At 53.0% G+C, this 19,787-nt stretch overlaps 1 protein-coding gene across 1 annotated transcript in view; it reads left to right on the plus strand.

Moving 5' to 3' along the window:
- Positions 1–18,483, plus strand: part of DHCR24 (24-dehydrocholesterol reductase) — a 32,310-nt gene extending 13,827 nt beyond the window's left edge. Inside the window, exons 6-9 of the mRNA XM_004467972.4 lie at positions 4,903–5,046; positions 13,893–14,090; positions 14,450–14,628; positions 15,675–18,483. Coding sequence (XP_004468029.1) covers positions 4,903–5,046; positions 13,893–14,090; positions 14,450–14,628; positions 15,675–15,828 — 675 coding nt within the window. The 3' untranslated portion in view covers positions 15,829–18,483. The remainder of the gene's footprint in view (positions 1–4,902; positions 5,047–13,892; positions 14,091–14,449; positions 14,629–15,674) is intronic.
- Positions 18,484–19,787: the final 1,304 nt, after the last annotated feature.

Raw genomic sequence — 19,787 nt, forward strand, 5'->3', positions numbered from 1 at the left:
TAGGCCGGGGCCCTAGCCGCTGCAGATCGAGGCCCGGGAGGCCGGGTCTGAGCCTGTAACCGACCCTGAGCCTGGCCACTGCCGTCTTCCAGGCGGCACCCACCTGTGTGTGGGCAGCAGGCTCTAGAGACACAGCTTTCCTGGACAGTGATGAAAAAAGCTTTCATTTACTCTGCCCTACTACCTGCCAGGCATGTGCTCACCTCCTGATAGGTGGGATCTTTGATCTTCATAGTAACCCCATTTTATAGGTGAAGAAACTGAGGTTCCAAGAGGTAATATCATCTTCTACCAGATGACAGAACCAAGATTTAAGTAATTGGCTTGATGCCTCAGAATCCAGCTTGACACTCTTATTTCATTTATACCATGCAGGGTTTTTTTTTTTAATGGTTTTAACATTATAATCATGTTATTTATGTATTTATTTATTTGTTTGTTTTCATTATTTTTTTAAGGAGGTACTGGAGATTGAACCCAAGACCTTGTACATGGGAAGCAGGCACTCAACCCTAAGCTACACTTGCACCCTCTACCATGCAGTGTTTTTGTTTTGTTTTGTTTTTTTACTATTACCATGCAGTTTTTAATAGCATTTTCTCCCTCCATTTAGAAAGGATTTGTGCTTATTATGAGAGACTTGAAAATGTAAACAAGTAAAAGGAAAGAAAAGAACTCCACCTATAAACATGACTAAAATCAGCCATCACTTCTGCATTTGCTTGCTATATTTATTTCCTCTTTTCCTGCACATAGGTGTTTTACACTTGATCTTAGTCAAAAGGCCGAGAAGTTATATAGATTTTTTTAGTAAGTTTTTAAAATTTGAAAGTAGTATAACAATATTGACATATATAAAGAAGAAGTTAAAGTGTGTGTCTCTTCACCCCAGCCACACTGCAGGGTAACCATGTGTAGCCCTTTAGCATACATTCTCCTAGGCCTGTGTCTCTCTTTGTGTCTACATGTTCATGTCTTCATTTCATTTCATAGGATCCCATTGTTGGAAATAACTCTATTGAACTTGTTGCCTACTGATGAGCATTTATGTTGCTTAAAGTTTTTTTTACTCTTACAAGTAAGATTGCACTGAAGATTCTTTTATATCTGTCCTTGCCCTCTTGTATAAACATTTCTGCAGGATTGAATCGAGGAATGGAATTCCTGGCAAAAGCATTTGAGCAGAATAAATATTAACAGATAGGACCAAAAGGCCCTTCCAAAAGCTGTGTTTATGTCCACTTACAGCAACAGTATGAGAGCACCCTTGTCCCTCCATACTTGGCACCAGTGGATAGTATCACTCTAATTTTTGCCAATCTGATATAGTTAAAAATAGTATCTCATGGTTTTATTTTTCAGTTCTTGGGTTACTTATGAGCTTGAACTTCTCTTTGCACAGTATTTTGGTTTGTTTCTTTAAGCTCTAACCACTTTTTAAAATTTTATCTTGCTCTTCTTGTTTAGTGTGATATACATTTCCCCATGTTGTTACATTGCCTTCATAACCATCATGTTTACTATCTGTAGAACATTTCACTGAACAAATGCCCTATCATTTACTAAACTACTACCCTGCAGTAGGAAATTTAAGTTGCTTCCAGCTTTTTCATTATTTTTATTAATGTGGGAATGAACATCTTCTGTCTATAATTTGAATAATATCTTAAAGTAAAAGTAGTTGATCCAAGGATCGGCTCCTCTTCAGGCTCCTGAGCTATACTTATATACGTACCACATTTTAAAATTGGAAACACGCTGGAGGGGGAGGGAGACTCTTGAGGACACACAGCTAGTGCAGGGCAGGTTTAAATTGCTGCGTCTGACTCCCCGTTCAGTGTCCGCTCCCCTCACCTCAGCTTCTAGATTTATGGTCCTCCACATTGACGGAGCACCCATGCCTTCCGAGCTGGAGAATAGGGGCCTGCGAGCAGGGGTGGGGATGCGGGAGCTTTGGAGCCAAGGTGTCCGCGTTCAAGGCGGGCCCAGCTCGGGTCTTCCCCAGCCCCTGGACCCTGCCGGGCCCTGCCGGAGCCCACTCAGTGTGTGGGGAATGGATACACCTAGCACAGGTGCCTCTACCAGTTTTCCAACTTACCTGAGCGTTTCCTGAAACACTACCAGGAAATAGGAGGGGAGACCTCTACCTGAAGTGGCTCTGCGTATCTGATGTCTTAGATGACATCTAAGGTGGCACTCAGAGGGGCTTGGACAACTCGTAAAATGTTTGACCACCCAGTTCCCTTATTCCTCCTGGAGGCAGTGGCAGAGGGGCCAGACCCCAAGGCCACAGACATCCGCCATGTGCCCCGAGACCAGACTGGAGCAGGGCCCGGCGGGGAGGGCGGGGGTGGAGGTGCCAGAGCATTTCTTCCAAAAGTTTCCGCTGGAAGTCTGCTCAGGAATTTGCCTGTGGGTGCCGGCACGGACAGACCGGCCTCACTGCCTGCTGTGAGGCTGCTGCACCCCGGGAGGAGGCAGCCCGCCCGCCCACCCGCCCGGCTTCCAGGGGGGCCCAGGGAGCAAGTGGCTTGCTGAGTCTCAGGGTCGGAACGGGAACTCTTGTAGTCTTCTGGCCTCCCTCGCCGAAGCGTGTACTGGAGATGGATGATCTGGATTCTTGACCTCCCTGGCTGCCCTGGCACAAATGGCCCCTGAAGAGTCAGGGAGCACTGGCTGCACTGTGCCCTGGAGTCTCGCTTTCATTTGGCAGCTGGTGCCATTGCCAGGTGTGTCGCCAGGCCCTGCCAGGGCTCGGCTCACGTTGCTCTTTCCTCCTGGGTCTCATTCTCCTTTATGTGAAGAGGCAGAGGCCAGCGTGGGCTGCCTTGCCTTGCTCTCCACTGCCTACCCTGAGACGCATTTGGGCAAACGGTCTCTCAGCCCTAGTCTCCCAGCAGTCCGTGCACCCCGTTCCCCTGCTGTGGCGTGGTCGTTCGGCAGAGGTGGCACCCAGATGAGCTACAGGTGCTGCCCGCCGAGGGCCAAGGGAGGGGGCAGAGGCCAGCTGAGGGCAGGCTACTGACGCCGCGCCCCACTGCAGGCCCAGCTTTGCTCTTTGGACCTGTGCTCTTTTCATTCTCCTACCATCCCTAGGGCAGTTAATGTGCCCATTTAGCCCCGTGTAGAAAATGAGGTTAAGAGAGGTTAAGTGTGACCTGCCCGGGATCAGCCAGCGCAGTGAGGTGGAAAAAGCAAACTACTACAGCAGGTCCAGTGCTAGGGTCCACTTTTAAATAAAGTGTGTGTGCACAGAAAACAAAGCCTAGTGCATATACATCCGTCTCAGTGGTTACCCCTGATGGGGAGGCTGTTTCCAGCCTATTCCATTGCCTTTGGAGATAGGAAGAAAAGGAATAGTTAATGGCTTTGTTTTAAACACACCCACTCTCCACAGCTCACCTTTCAAGGTTCCCTGCCGTCTGGCCCTGGCCAGGGGCTGGCCTGGCATCATGTGAGCCTGAGCCCTCGTCCTGCCCTTGCCCTTATCCTGAGGCCGGCCTTGTGCCCTCGGGCAATGCGTTCAGCATGGACGAACCTCGCCAGGGACGCAGGGACCAGCCTGCCTTGCAAGGTCATCGAGAGGTTGAGAGCCAACACGGGGTGCCCGGTGGTACCTGCCCCTGACCCCGGGCGCTCAGCCCATGGTGTGGTCACTCCTCCTTCCGAGGTCCCCTCGGGCTGGCCCACTCAGTGCCTCTGCACCCTGCCCTCCCCTCCCTCAGGTTCCCCCATCAACAGCCTCCCTCGCCTTGGCGTCCTGGCTCAGTCCCACTTCCTCCGAACCCTGAACTGGGAGGTGTGACCTCACTTTCCCCAGAAGACTCCATTTCCCTTCTGCACCCCCAGAAAAGCTTGTCTGATGTAGGGCCGGAGCATCTGCACCGAGGGCAGGAAAATCCAGCCTGCTGGGTCGTCTCTTGACGGTCATGGGGCTTGGAGTTGAGACAGGAAGGTGCCTTCACGGCACAAAGCCAGGTGGTGGAGCTAGGTGAGTGGGGAGTTGGTGTTTGTGCACAGTTTCTAAAGGGCACCCAAAAAACTCCCACAAAGTACAGACATTCTCACTGCCATTTTGTATGTGAAAAATCAGGCTCAGGGAGTGACGTGCCCAAGGCCGCACAGCTGGTGGCGGCTGGGCAGGATTGGGCCCCTGCCGCCCAGCCCCAGAGCCTGTGACCTTCCAGGCTGCCTGCCCGCCTCGGAGCCCTGGCTCAGAGTTCCTTGCAGGCCTGAGGAGACAGAAGCCCAGAGAAGCCCTGGGGTCCCAGGGCACACAACGAGTTAAATTCTGAACCATTTATTTGGACTGACAGCTAGTATGAGATGCAGAGACCACAGGGCCCTGTGCCGGGGTGCCTCCAAGCCTTCTCCTTGTGTGCTCCTGCAGTTGTTGGTGGCCTGGGTGGAACGCTGTGCCCAGAGGACTGTGGAGCCCTGCTAGTGGCAGCCAGGAAAGGGCTGTGATCACCTAGCGCCTTCTGCCGTGGGCTCCGGCGAGGGCGGTGAGGACACACAGTGTTTTGCCAGCACTAGCATAGCAGAAGGGACGGAAGGAAGAGATTCACCAGCACGGAGTGCTGCACTGGGCCAGACACGGTTAAACATTTGCCCTTCGCTTCTCTCCCTGAGGAGCACAGGCGGGGGGCTGGAGGGCCCTGATTTCTCTGGACAGTTAGGAACTAGCTGATTGACCCTGGGCCACTTAAGCTCTTTGCACTTCCCTTCTCTCTGCAAGAGATTACTCACCGAGCTCAACCTCGTGAGTCTCAAAGGCGATAATAGACATGAAAGAGCCTTGCAAAGGCCGGGAGTGCTGAACAGCTCGCGGTGTCACAGTTACACCCTGATGGCATTTGATGCTGGCCTGCGGGCTAATCGCAGTGCCCTCTGTCATTGCAGCTGAATAGCATTGGCAAGTACTACAAGCCATGGTTCTTCAAGCACGTGGAGAACTACCTGAAGACAAACCAAGAGGGCCTGGAGTACATTCCCCTGAGACACTACTACCACCGCCACACGCGCAGCATTTTCTGGGAGCTCCAGGTGAGGCTCGGGTTTCCCAGTTGTCTGGTTCCGCTTGACGGGGCAGAAGGCCAGGCTGGTTGATGCTGCAGCCACACCCTCTCCTTTCTAAGGAAAAAGGGTGGCCTTGTCCTGGGGACCTAGATTCCTTCTTCAGCTGCAACAGTCCTTTCCTTCTGAGGGAACGGACCACCTTCAGGTGAAACGTCAGGCTTTTACTGAGCTCTGCTGAGGTTCCAGGCTCGGGCCCCTGGGCGGCCACTAGAGCTGCTTCTGCTCTGCAGGAACTGTCAGCCTAGCCAAGCCGGCAGGTTCTGGAACCATAAGGGCCACAGGAACAAGAAGAGGGAGTAGCTAGTTCTTCCCAGGGTTCAGGTGAGAGTCAGGGTTGGCCTTGAGAGGTGATAGAAATTTGTGGCTGTGGGTACGGGGGTGGGGGTGGGAGTGGGGGTGGGAGGAGGGAGAGGAGGATGTTCTCAGCGGGTGGGGAGTTGATCAGGGAAGGCCTCTGAGGAGATGTCATTTGAGCAGGGACCTGAACATGGGGAGGGCATGCCTTGCAGAATGCTGGGGGGAGCGTCCCAGGCAGGGAACAGCCAGAGGACATGTCCTCAGGTGGGCTGGGGGACTGTGAAAACCAGCAGGAGGGCCCCAGAACAAGAGACAGTATAAGATCGGTGGAGGGTGAGGTGAGAGCAGCCGGAGGCTGCACCCTGCGGGACAGTGGAGGGCAAGCAGGATGCTGGAGTTGATGCCCAGTGTGGTGGGGAGCGCTTTGAGCAGAGACTGACATGGTGTGATTTTTGCTTAAAATAACTGGGAATACGTTTGACAACTGGATGAAGAGTATATGGGGGTGGGATGGGGCATGGGCAAGAGTAGAAGAAACAGTTTCAGCTTTTCCAGGGTGGCAGTAGTGAAGGAGGAAAGACATGCCAGATACCGTGAAGGCTGAGCCGATGGTCCGTGAGGATTTCAGACAGGTTGGATGTGGGTGTGAGTCCCAGGGTTGGGCCTGGCACCTGGATGAGTGGAGGTGCCACTGACTGCAGGGGACATGGGAGGAGAGGCTGGGAAGAGAAACCACAAGTTTGGTCTGGGACATGTCAGGGTGAGATGCCCTCCAACATGGAGGCAGGAGCCAGGCAGGCAGCTGTGTCAGGACCTCAGGGCGGAAGTCAGAGCTGCCGGTGGACCTGTGGACAGCACCAGCAGAGAAATGTTACTTCAAGCCGCGGGAGCACAGAGTGAAGACAGACAGGCCCAAGAGCTGAGCCGAGGTTAGAAACGGAGGAGGAGCCCAGTCAGACGGAAGGAAAATCAGGAGAACATGGCATCCCAGAAGCCAAGCGGGGAAGCAGATGTGGCTCAAGCAACTGAGCTCCCGCTTACCACGTGGGAGGTCCCTGGTTCAGTTCCTGATGCCTCCTAAAGAAGACAGCAACCTGGAGGAACAGGCAGGTGCAGCAAACTGACACAACAAGATGCTGCAATGAGACACAAGAAGAAAACCATAAAGAGAGAATGAGAGAAACAACAATAGCAGGAAGCGGAGGTTCCTGGTGCCTTCTAAAAGAAGACAGACAAGACAGCGAGCTGACGCAACGGGCAGGTGCGGTAACTGATGCAACAAGAGACACGTGGAAGGAAACAGAATGAGAAACACAACAAAGTCCCACATCAGAGATCCCAGGTTCAGCTCCCAGTTCCTCCCAAAGAAACAATGAACATGAACAGACACAATGAGTGCAAAACAAGGGGGTGGGGAGGGAAAAAAAGAAGCCAGGGGATGGCAGTGTTTCAAGAACTGTCCAATTTGCTGAGCGAGGTGAGGACCAAGAACTGACCTCTGGTCTTGGCCATGGGAAGGTCATTGGTGACCCTAAGTGGTGGGAGTGAAAGCCTGGCCAGAGAGGGTTCAAAGGAGAAAGGCGACAAGGAGGCTGAGAGCATGAAAACAGTGCAATCTGAGGAGATTCACTATGAAGAGAAGCAGAGAAGTAGGGTGATGGCTGGAGGGGGGATATATGCTCGAGAGGGTATTTGGTGTGGTTATTTTAAGAAGGGAGAAATTATGGAATGTCTACATGCTTATGGAATGATTCAGTAGAGAAGGGAAAATGACAATGCAAGGTGGGGGTATGTTTCTAGAGCAAGGTCTTGAGTGGGTTGGGGGTCCCGTGGTCAGCTCGAGAGGCTGCGTTTTGAAGGGTGCAGGGAAAGCTCATCCATTCCACGAGGAGACAAGTGTACATGGGCGCGGTTGCCACAAATAGGAGAAAGATTTGGTGGTGGGAGGATGGGGGCGTTCTCTTCTCTTTAATTCTATGTTAATAAAATTGGAAGCAAGGATTTCAGCTGCAGGTGAGGGGGTGAGAGGATGCTGAAGGTTTGAGGAGAGAAGAGATGTGAAATCGTCCCCTGGAGAGCGGGGAATGAATTAACTGGGGAAACAAGCAGGCCTCCAGGCAGCCCTGAGCCGGCCTCGGGCCGTGATCCTGGATCTATGGCGAGACCAGCCATCGCGATGCTGGGTCTTTACATGCTGCGGAGAACAAGTGGCAAGTTGGGTTTAAGCAAGTGTATTAGTCAGCCAAAGGGGTGCTGATGCAAAATACCAGAAACTAGTTGATTTTTATAAAGGATATTTATTTGGGGTAGTCACAAGGCCATAAAGAGTAAATTACTTTCTTCACCGAAGTCTGTTGCCACATGTCAGAGCAAGATGGCTGCCGGTTTCTGCCAGGGTTGAGGCTTCCTCTTCCTCCTAAGGTTCTGTGGTCCCAGCTGCTTCTGGTCTCAGTTGCAGGCTGGTATAAGGCTCATCTTTCCCCCTCGGGCTCATTTCTTCCCATGCTCAGCTTCTCTGGTCTCTCCACAGGGTCAGCTATAGGCTATCAGGCTCTCTCTCTCTTCCCAGGGCCTCTGCCGTGTCTACGGAGCCATCTCTATTCCTTTTCATTCTTTTTCTGTGTATTTACTTCCCGGGGCTCCAGCATCAAAACTCAAACTCCTCTGCCACATTGTTTTCTCTGAGTTCCTGCCCACCAAGGGGGCAGGGACTCAACATCCTCCTGACGTGGCCAAATCAAAGCCCCAGTCTTAATTAAGTACAAGTGACACTTCTGAATCTAATATAATTTAATATGCCCAGGGAACAGACCAGCTTACAAACAAAATTGAATATCCCTTTTAGGGATTAATAAATAATCTCAAATGCCACAGCAAGGTTGAAGCTTTGCACGTGAGGATGATAGAGGATGAGGGGGTAAGGTTGTTGACAATTAAAGTGCATAATTAAAACAAAATGTAAGCCATTCAGGGAGAGGCATGAGGACATGAGGAGCTCACAGATCCCAACAAAGTGACAGGGAAGAATGGACGTCCCATCACCGTGAAGAGCTGAAGTCGGGGTACCAAAGCACATGAGTGGGAAAGAGAGTTGGTGACGGTCAGAGGCTGAATGCTGGAAATTAAAATTATCGTGACAAGGAATGTCGGCAGTATGACATCTGGGTGTCAGTAAACTTTCTATACCTGGATCAGATGGAAACGGTTTTAAGCTCTGCTGGCCAGAGGTCTCTGTGGCAACTACTCATCTCTGCCACTGTAGTGAGAAAACTGCCCTAGACAATAGGGAAGTGAACGGGCATGCCATGTTCCATTCACCTTGGGGGGCGGGGCAGGGGGCAGGATTCAGCCTGCTGCAGGGTGTGGCAGGAGAGTGAGCGTTGAGGTCGGGCAGAAGACAGGCTCACAGGAGGCGGAAGAGAGGAGGCCGAGGAGCTTGGAGGCCAGGCTATGGCAGTGTAATCTCTGTGGATGTTAACCGCCAAAAATGAGGAAAGGATTGCTGTGAGGAAGGTGGTAGCGAGCCAGGAATGCTGGGGAGTGAGGGGTGGGAGGTGTTTGGCATGTGCTTCTTTTTTTTTGAAGATTTATTTTCTTTATTTCTCTCCCCTCACCGCCCCCCCCCCCTTGTTGCATGTTCTTCTGTGTGTACTTGTATTCTTGGCAGCACCAGAAACTGTCTCTTTTTGGTTGCATCATCTTGCTGCGTCAGCTTTCCATGTGTGCAGTGCCACTCCTGGGCGGGCTGCGCTTTTCTTGTGCGGGGTGGCTCAGTGTGGGGTGCACTTCTTGTGCATGGGGCTCCCCTATATGGGACACCCCTGTGTGGCATGGCACTCCTTGTGTGCATCAGCACTGCACGTGGGCCAGCTCACCACACAGGTCAGGAGGCCCGGCATTTGAACCCTGGACCTCCCATGTGGTAGGCAGACGCTCTGTCAGTTGAGCCACATCCACTTCCCCAGCATGTGCTTCTAAAGTGCTGAGGGCTTTTAGGGAGGGGGCAGGCAGATCTGGAAGCAGTGATGAGGGACTGGGAGAGCCCTACCTCGCCTCCGTCCACCCCAGTGGCAGGAGGGCTGTGGGAGAGAAATGCTTTGGAAGGCGGCAGAGGCCGGCCCAGCTCTAGTTAAGGGCAAGGAGAAGAAAAGAATGTGAGGAGAGAGTGAGGAGAGGGTTTTACTGATGTCAGGCCACATGCGAGCCCAGAGGAAGAGCTGGGAGAGAGGGGCACGGTGGCAGGTGGGGTCAGCATTGCTGGGGCGGGTTAAGGGGCCTGGAGGTCCGTGGTGACGAAGGTGGACGGGGACACGAGGCGAGACGGGATCACACGCGGTGGTCCCTCGATGAGGGTGACTGATAGCTCTGATTGCCGCCTTCTCAGGCTAGGACTGTTAGGCAGAGAATAGCGGGGAGGTGGGATGGGTGTGTGGGAGGGGCGGAGTTCTCACCCAGACCCGCCTAGCGCTGGGGCTCCCCCCCAGGTCCCCATGGGCCAGTGGCAAGTCCCAGAGCAGTTGGAGAGCAGAGGACACTCCAGGGACCCTTCCTCATCCCTGCCAAGGGCCAGGCTAAGGTTGGGGGGCGGGGTATGTTTTTGTCAAGAGTAAGAATAAGGGAGAGGAAAAGAAAGAGGCACCAGCACCAGCAAAGGCCACTGAGAAAGGGCACCGGAAAGATAACATAGTTAGCGCCGATGCCCTGACCCAATCCCCTCATTTCCTGAGTTGCTCTGCTGAGCCCTTCACATCCGTTACCTCAGTCCTCCCAGCAACCCTGTGAGGGGAGGCCCCAGTGGCTATTGCTGCATAACCAATCACTCCAGAACCTAAAGGCTTAAAACGACTAACAGGATCTCACAGTTCCTGCGGGTCAGGGATTTGGGCGCAAATCAGCCAGGTGGTTCGGCCCGGGAGCCCTCCTGAGCTCCTGAGCTCGCAGGCAGCGTCCACTGCCGTCACGGGAAGGTCTGCCTCCAGCACGGGGGCTCAAGCCCCTCGCCACACGGACCCCTGCTTGGGGCTGCTTGAGCCTCCTCACGACAGGGCAGCAGCTTCCCGAGCGAATGACCCGAGAGAGGCCAGGGAGGACCTGCCATCCCTCCTGCGACCCCGGCTCGAGTCACGCACCGTCACCTCCACCCGACTGTTAGGACCGCGTCACCGAGTCCAGCTCCCACTCGACGAGAGGCGTTAATAAGCGCCTCCTCTTGAAGAACGAGTGCAGAAACCTGGTGGCCGTGCTTTAAAGCGCGCCACCGACGAGGACTCAGGCTTGCGGACAGGACGTTTCTTAGGGGGTGCTCTTGGGATCAGTCACCCAGACGGGATGAGGGAAGCAGGACTGGGCGGAGAGAAAAATTGCAACAAAGGCCTCGGCCAACCTTCAGGGTGCTCTGGGGCTAGGAAGGACCCCCGCCTGGCCCACCCCATCAGCCGGGCATTCCGTGTGGTCCCTGGGAGAAGTGTGACGTTGGTGAGGCAGCTCCTCCTTGGTGAGGGCAGTTCCCCAGGGAGGGCCCAGCATCAGCGCCAGCACCCCCCACGGCCACGGGGAAGTGGGTGCCTCCCCAGAGGGGGCATCTAGATGGTGCCACAGCACGACTACAGTGGCTGAGCAGAAGCCAGACATTCCGGTAAGCAATTGCAGGTGCCTGCCTTTCTCCCCCTCCCCTGGGGGTACTTGCCCCATCCCTGCTGAAACTGGCCCTTTCATGAACCAAACGTCACCTGGCCTGTGCTGATCCCTAAGAAGTGGCATATTAGATGATCAGTCCACCCTGTCTCACCAGTGCCAAGCTGGCGTGTCCCGTGGCTTCCTCTCTCCCAGCTTGGTCACTCAGCTGGCTACATAGTTAGCAGGCCTAGTGGAAAGGCAGGGGGAAAGATACCAAGATCTAAAGCCTTTCCTTTCTTCTGTGATCTATCTCTGGACTTGTAAAAACATTTGCTATTTAATGTTCAAAATAAAGAAAAATTAAAAATTAAAATTAGTTATGAATTTCACTTTCATCTTCATGTTGTGTAATGCCAGTATTTTTATTTTTAAAGAAGATTTAGATTACATAAATATTACATAAAAAATATAGGGGATTCCCGTGTACCCCATCCCCTCCCCCTCCCACACTTTCCTACATTAACAACATCCCTCATTAGTGTGGTACATTTGTTACGATTGATGAACACATACTGAAGCATTGCTAATAACCAAGGACTATAATTTAACATCGTAGTTAACACTCTGTCCCGCACAATTTTGTAGGTTATGACAAAATATACAGTGGCCTGTATCCTTCACTGCAGTGTCATGCAGGACAATTCCAATGCCCCGAAAATGCCCCATGACTCCTATTCTTCCCTCTCCCTCCCCTCAGAACCTCTCAATGCCGGTTTTAAAAGCAAGTATTTTAAAAGCAAATATAAGAGGAAATGCAGCATGAGGCTAAGTCGGCTATTTTTATCTCACTTCCCTATAGGCTCACGTTCCACCAGCACAGACGAGTGGGGGTGGCTAACAGCAAAGGCTGGGGGGCCCTGCCTTGCCTTTCCTCCTGTCGTTGTCTAAAGTGTGGGAGGCTGGCCAGTGCAGGGAAACACCACCAGTGCAAGGGGTGTCAGCCTCCCTGGCTGCTCCCGTGTCTGAGAACATAGACCCCAGGGCCTGCAGGGCCCTGACGCCAGCAGCAGGCTGGGCACGGGCAGGGCAAGGGTGGCTGGAGAGGAGGGCCCCGAGGAGGGGTAGGCCTGAGATGGAGCGACTGGCCTTAGGGTGCCAGCAGGGTGGTGACCGAGAGTTACCAAGAGGCAGGAGAGTAGGCAGAGGCTGGGAGAGGAGGAGGATAGGACAGATGTTGAAAATGAGGACTTTATGAGACTTTGGAAGCAGAGTGGTTTGAGCTGATGCATTTCACTCACAATTAACTATTTCCAGGAAAAAATGCAAATGGCTTTTAAACATAAGAAAGGTGATGCAGCCTCACTCAGAATTAAAGACACGTGAAACCAGGAGTCTTGTTTCCCACCTACCAGAAATTTGATAACATACCACATTGGTGAGGATGTGGGGAAATCATGTTCTCCTTTGTTGTTTGGAAGAGTTATAAAATGGCACAAGCTCCTAAAAGGTTCCCTTAAAATTGCACACAACAGGCTGAACCAGAATTTTTCACTGCTAGGAAATTTTCTTAACAAATGTACCTAAGAGTGGACAAAGACACATGTACAAAGGATCTTTGTTGGAATAACCTGGAAAGATCTAACTGTCCATCAGTATAGAACTGACTAAATAAATGATGGTCTATCAGTCAAGTAAAGAAAGGGTCAACAGTTGTGTTGCTATAAAGGGCCAGGTAGTAAATATTTTGGGTTTTGTGGCCCGTACAGTTTCTTGGAACAAGTCTGCCATCATAGGCTCAAAGCAGCCCTAGACAATAGATAAACAAATGGATGTGACTGCACCCCCGTAGCCAGTTGGTGGACTGGGTTTGGCTGGTGGGCTGTAATTTGCCAGTCCCTTCGGACAATAATGCAGCCACAACAAAGAAGTGCAGCACTTCACGGAATAGCTCAGAGTGGTTTCCAGGATGCAGTGAGAAGCAGGATGCTGTAAGATGTGACCGTGCGGGAGGCAGAGGGCAGGTCGAGCCCACACGCTTACTATGCATCAAGTATCTACCAGGATACACAAGTAATTCATAACCACAAACGTCTTTGGAGAGGGGAAAGAAGTCGGAGTGGGAAGGGGACGGAGATGGTGTCGGGTGGAAGGAGAATGAAGTGAGGTCAGGGCCGGGGGCTCAGGGATGTGAAGGGAGGCTTAACCTTTGGGCCTGTGTGACTTTTCCAAAAGACAGCCCAGGAAACGGTGAAAAGCCAGACTTTGTGTGGAGCTCCTGTGACGGGCAAGGCATTGCAGGAGGTGCTGGGACCTAACGGAAGAAAGCAGAACAGGTCCCTGCCCCCGTGGAGCTGTGTCTGGTGACTGGCAGAAGCGATTCCAGGGATGTGGCAGAGAACTGCTCAGCCTTCAAAGCTGAGCAGGTGTGAGAGCTGTCCCCGGCTGGGTGACCTAAGGGAAATTGCTTAAGCTTTCCGAGTATCGCTCTCCTCATTCAACAGCATTCGTTTCCCAACCATTTATGGGGTGCTTCTTTGCTTGTGGCTCTGGCCCCAACAACAAAAATCTTAGTAATAGTCAGGCATTGCTGAGACGTTCCATTTGGTATCTCATTATCCTCAGCAAGTCATAAGTAGGTACTGCTGTCCCCATTTTACAGACAAGGAAGTGGAGCTCAGAGAAGTTAAGTAACTAGCCCAAGGTCATGACAGCTGTTAAGGGCCAGAGCGGAGACGGACAACCAGCTGTGACTGGTAAAGTCCTGGGTGCCACTACACCCCGTTGCAGCAGGAGGCTTGTGCCTGTGTCGAGCAGGGCACAGGAGGACCTGGCTCCTGGCCCGGAGCAGGCGTTCAGTCCTCACCGGTCCCCTCTCTCCATCCCCGTTCTCTGTCTTTCAGGACATCATCCCCTTCGGCAACAACCCCGTCTTCCGCTACCTCTTTGGTTGGATGGTGCCTCCCAAGATCTCCCTCCTGAAGCTGACCCAGGGCGAGACCCTGCGCAAGCTGTACGAGCAGCACCACGTGGTGCAGGACATGCTGGTGCCCATGAAGAGCATGTCTCAGGCCCTGCACACCTTCCACAACGACATCCACGTGAGCCGCGGGCGGCCGGGGCCCCCGGGATCCGCAGCCCCCTGCCCCAGCCCTGGGACCTTGAGCATGCCGGTGGGGCCGTGGGTCCCTCTGCCCTCCGAGGCCATGGCCCAATGGTAGAGAAGTCTCCGGGACTGTGACTTCTGTCCCCTGCTCAGACTGTGTCCTCTCGTGTGGCAGAGCGGGGTGTTTGGAGCCAGGGTGCAGGGCGAGGTGAAGCTGTGTGTGTGTGTGTGGGGGTCCCTGGTGAACCCATAAAGCCTCCCTGTGGGTGGGGAGGGTATGGGCTTGGGGTGGGCCCGTCCTGAGCCTGTCACCAGTTGGAGAAAAATGACCAACCCCTGCTCCCGGGCCACCAGGTCTACCCCATCTGGCTGTGCCCGTTCATCTTGCCCAGCCAGCCAGGCCTGGTGCACCCCAAAGGCGACGAGACTGAGCTCTACGTTGACATCGGCGCCTATGGGGAGCCGCGCATAAAGCACTTTGAAGCCAGGTCCTGCATGAGGCAGTTGGAGAAGTTCGTCCGAAGTGTGCATGGGTGAGTGGCCCAGGCTGTGTCCCTCTGGCTGTGAGCCTGGGGTCCGGGACAGCGGTCGGCTCCGAGTTGAGAGCTGGGCCCCCAGGCCGGGTCAGCTGATGGCATAGGGCCCTGACCTCGTGCTGCTCCTACTCAGGAAGCAAGCTGGGAAAGATGGCGAGGAGGCAGGTTCCCGGGCCTCCTTGCCCCCTTCTTCCTGCATCCCCTTCTCCAGTGAACTCACCCATAGCTCAGGCACCCAGGAGCCACCCACGCCCTCCCCACGGGGCAGGTGGTGAGTTTGCTCAGACCACAATTGGGGGCCACTGTCCACTGAGGCCTCTTGAGGCTGAAAAGACCAGCGCTCAGGGGAGGGACTCGAGACTGAAAACCAGGGAGAGGCTCACCAGAGCATGGCGCAGAAGGCAGCCCGGAACAAACCGTCGGTGAACGCAGCGTGGGTGAATCTCAAAATCATCTTGCTGATTGAAAGGAGCCAGACAAAAAAGAGTGCAGACTGTATGTCCATGTAGATGAAATTCAAGAAAATGCTGAGGAACCCAGGGTGATAGAAAGCAAATCAGTGGGTGCCGGGGGGCAGCAGAAGGTGATGGATACCAAAGGGGAAGAAGGAAAGCTTTGGAGGTGGATATGTTTGGTCCTTGATTGTGGTGATGGCGTCACGGCTGTAACACATGTCAAGACATACCAAAGTGTGCGCTTGAAATGTGCCGTTTATTGAACACCATTGAAATTCTTAAAATCCAGCCCCATCCCCGTCAGGTGGGGCAGCTCGTGTAGTGGACCCAGCACAGCCAGGAGAGCCCAGGAGTCTGAATTCTACTCCCAGCTCTGCCACCACTGCCATTTATCTCCCTTATCTCCCCGAGTCCCAGTTCCCCATCTGCAAAACAGGGCTGAGAACGCCTGCACTGCCCGCCACCCAGGTTCTTAGGGGGTCAGCAGGGTGAACCCTCCTAAACTGCAAAGGCGCCGCACGGCAGGGGCGGCTGGCTCTCCCTCCTCCCTGCCCCGTCCAACACCGCCTCCCTCTTCTGCCTCTGCAGGTTCCAGATGCTCTATGCCGACTGCTACATGAACCGGGAGGAGTTCTGGGAGATGTTTGACGGCTCTCTGTACCACAAGCTGCGGGAACAGCTCAACTGCCAGGACGCTTTCCCTGAGGTGTATGACAAGATCTGCAAGGCCGCCAGGCACTGAGCCGGAGCCCACGGGAAAGAGGCGTGTGGGCGGACCCTGTCCCCCTGGGCTCGTGGCATCTTCCCTTCTCTCAAGCTTGGCTGCGCTCTCAGGTCTACTTTTCAGAAAGAAACCCCTCCAGAAATCCCAGCCTGCCAGCCCCAGTGGCTTCCTCCCAGCTTCCAGGGGCAGCCTTGTTGAGCAGAAGGAACGGGGGACGTGAAATCAAACAAACCTGAGCTCACTTCCTGGTTTAGCCATTCATTAGCTGTGTGACTCTGAGCAAGTCACTGAACCCCGATGAGCCCCAGTTCTTTCATCTGTCAAAAGGGGACAGTACCAATTATCTGCAGGGTGTTGTCCTATCAGCCAAGCACCTGTCTCGTAGGTGCTGGGTAATGGTAGCTATTCCATGTCCCACTCAGCATCACATCTGACCTAAATACTTAGGATTCAGCACTTGAGTCTGGGAAGGCTCCACATTAGGTCACCGGTGTACACGTGCACAGACTGGAATTACGAAGGGGCTGCCCTGGCTGAGCTCCTCATGGGGAGAAGGAAGGTTCCTCTGCATCTTTGGGGTCTCAGGGGCAGCAGATGGGGTGGGCAGGCCCAAGAAGTGCTGTGCCAAAGCCAGGTCTGATTCCAAAGTTGCCCTGCCATCCTTGGTGATGCCCTGCCCTTTCCTCCTTCACACCGGCCACCCCAGCCATTTCCAAGTCCATTCAAGGAGGCCCAAGATACTGAAAAAGGCATTTCAAGGTTGAGAACTGTCCCAGCCGAGCTTAGGCACGCCCAGACAGACTGAGTGGTTCCCACTCTGAATCTGATCCTGAGCACCTAGGCTTGTTCTTGGAGCTCCAACTGTCCAGGCCTCCTCTTGTCCCCAGAGCCCACTCGGTCCTGGTGGGGTGTTTCCACGCTGCTCTGTGGCACGTTGGGGGGGAGTGGTGGGAGATGGGACACGCCAGGCAGGAAATGGAGCCTGCCATTATTCTGTGCAGACTCACTAGTGGGTCTGGAAGAAAAGAGCAGCGTCACCTCTTGATTCCTCCACCCAACTTATCTCCCCCCCCCCCTTTTTTTTCCTGCTTTTCCCCTAGCCGTAGTTAATTTCAGTGCCTTAGCTCCTAAGCTCAGAGAAAAACTAGCTGTTTCCGTTCCAGCGGGGAGGCTACCTCCACAAGGTTCTTCCCCACTTATTATTAAGGCTTGGTTGTTTATGCAACTCCATCTTAAGAACTATCCAGCCTCAGCTGAAAGCCCAGAATCTAAAAAGGAATTTTGTTATGTAAGGGAAGGTGAAATTAAGAGTTGTGCCAGGCAGTGTGACATTTGGAGAGAGAGAACACTGAACCAGGAGTCAGGAGACCTGCGCTTCAACCCTGCTGTTGCCAACAAGTTGTGCAACCTCGGGAAGTCATCTGTCTTCTCCAAGCTGCAGTCCCTCATCTGTCACATTGGTGCAAATAAGAGCTCCCCAGAACTTGTTGTAAGAATACACAATTGTCTTACACCATGGTTGCAAACCCCATGGAAAGCCTTGTTTGGGTTGAAAGTAAGAGGAAAACTAAGTGTTCAAGGTGGATATGCTAGGTTGGTGTCATTTAAGGTCCTTTCAGCCCCAAGGCCAGTTTCCATCTCATGCTCAGAAAGTTGCATCTGTGGCTTGCAGGAAGTGTTAGTCTTGTCACTCCAGGTTGCCGAGATCCTCTAAGAGTCACACTTTGACTGAAGCATGCTCACCCACTCTACCAGGGGATTGGCACACTGCGAAGTGTCTTAACATGGTCCCATGGGTGCTGGGTGCATCCGTGGCACTCAGAAGGCAAAAGAACCACCCTTACCCCTTGGCCTCTGGAGGGGGCATAAGAAAAAAAAAAAACCTCATTCTCTAGCTTGTATGCAAAGCATGTAAATTCTGGCATTAGCTCTCCACTTAGGCCACTGTGTTTCCTTGCTTGGTGCTAAACCAATGATTCTACTTGCTGTAGAGGAGTGGTTAACACGAGCTAGGTTAACCCAGTGATTAATGCTTCATCACTTCACGCACGGAGCCTCTATCCCTAAACCACTGGGAGTGTGGCCAGAGATGCCAGCAGCCTTTGTCGCTTATCCTATAAACCAAAATCCTGCCCTCCACCGACCTTACCCAGAATCGTGGGGCTTGGAAGGGAAGGTATTTGGGAATCACACTAGCCTCAGGTTCATGTTTTTGCTCCAGTAATATCTTGCCTGGAAAGAGGCAGTCTTCCAAACATGGTGAGCTGAAGTACCAGCTTTTTCTCATAGCCCACCCCATCACTGCCCTTGTGGTAGCTGCAGGTGGAGTTGAAGTTGGTGCCAGGGAGCAGTGCATGTGGCAAGTAAAAGAGGAGGCCTCTCCCCTCCAGAGCCCCGAGTTCCTTAGCATGAAGATTTTCTGTAAAAGCAGAACTGTAGCCAGTTTCTTTGGCTGGAAGAATGCACAGTGTAATTGGTATTCCTGAAGGGCTCGGGCGTGGGGTTGGGGGTGGAGGTGGCAGTGTGTGCTGTATGATTTTATTTGTTCCTGATCGTGGGAACCAAGGAGAAAGGCATGAGTCACCCCTCCCGGGCTCCTGCAGCTGCAGGTGCTGTGCCTCCTGTCCAGACCACATCCCTGCGGCCTGTAAAAATAAAAGTATGACCTGGAAACTGGCCTTGGTTGTTTCTTGCTCTGTGGCATGTTTCGTGGGGACCCCTCAAGGTGGAGTCAGACCTGGGCTCGAGCAGGGGCTCTGCCACTCACCAGGACAGTTTCCCTCGGAATCCCCCTGCCCGTGGACAGGAGAAATGACAAGTTACTGGGTTTGTGGGCTTGCCCTATGCTGAAATTTCTACCATTGTCACCTCCTTAGGTGTCAGTAGGATCCCTCTGCAAGGTGAAGAAAGACTACAGGGGAAAAGCAAGTGGGGAGAGCACTGAGAGCTACCACAGAGTCCAGGAGAGGCACGATGGTGGCTCAGATCGGGGTCGGGGGACGGTACTTCTTCAAAGCAGCAGACCTGGTAGAGCTCTGTGCTGCAGTCCTGGCTTTGTCACTTTGTGCCTAACTGATTTTGGCGAGTTAATCCTGTTGAGTCTGTTTCCTCATCTACAAACTGATGGTCTTCTAAAATTCCTAAATGCCCCCCTTTTGGCAGACAGCTAGATTGCATTTCCCAGCCTCCTTTGCAGTCGGGGGTGCCCTTGTGTCGAGAGTTCTTTCCAGTTCTTTCCAGTGGAAAGTGAAGAGAAGTGACGTGTGAGGCTCTCTTCACCCTTTCCCTTTCCATTTGCTGGCTGCGCAAGTGATGGCAGAGCAACAAGTTGGAAGGTGCCTGAACAGGATGCCCCAAAACCCCTCCAACCTGCCCTGCCATAGGCCGTTAGGGAGCAAGGAATAAACCTCAGTTGTAGTTGGGCCATTATGTATGTGGGGCTGTTAGAGCAGTTTAGCTCACCCTAACTGTCCTGGGGCTGTGAGGCATAAATGAACAAAAAAGAATTCAGTTTTATACAAATGGATGCATGTATGCATAGTGGACATTTTCCTAAAATGTGTGAGGTGTGGGTCTCCTCCTAAAGTTATTTAAAAGATACCTTGGGGGAAGCAGATTTGGCCCAACACATAGGGCATCCGCCTACCACATGGGAGGTTCAAGGTTCAAATCCAAGGCCTCCTTGACCCGTGTGGAGCTGGCGCACGCGCAGTGCTGATGCGCGCAAGGAGTGCCCTGCCACGCGGGGGTGTCCCCCGCGTAGGGGACCCCACGTGCAAGGAGTGTGCCTTGTAAGGAGAGCCGCCCAGCGCGAAAAAGCACAGCCTGCCCAGGAATGGTGCCGCAAACACAGAGAGGTGACACAGCAAGATGACGCACAAAAAGAGACACAGAAAAAAAAGAAAAAGAAAAAAAAGACACAGATGCTGGGTGCCGCTGACAAGAATCCAAGCAGACACAGAAGAACATAGTGAATG

This window comes from Dasypus novemcinctus, chromosome 9 (genome assembly GCF_030445035.2).
Source record: "Dasypus novemcinctus isolate mDasNov1 chromosome 9, mDasNov1.1.hap2, whole genome shotgun sequence".
Lineage (NCBI taxonomy): Eukaryota > Metazoa > Chordata > Mammalia > Cingulata > Dasypodidae > Dasypus > Dasypus novemcinctus.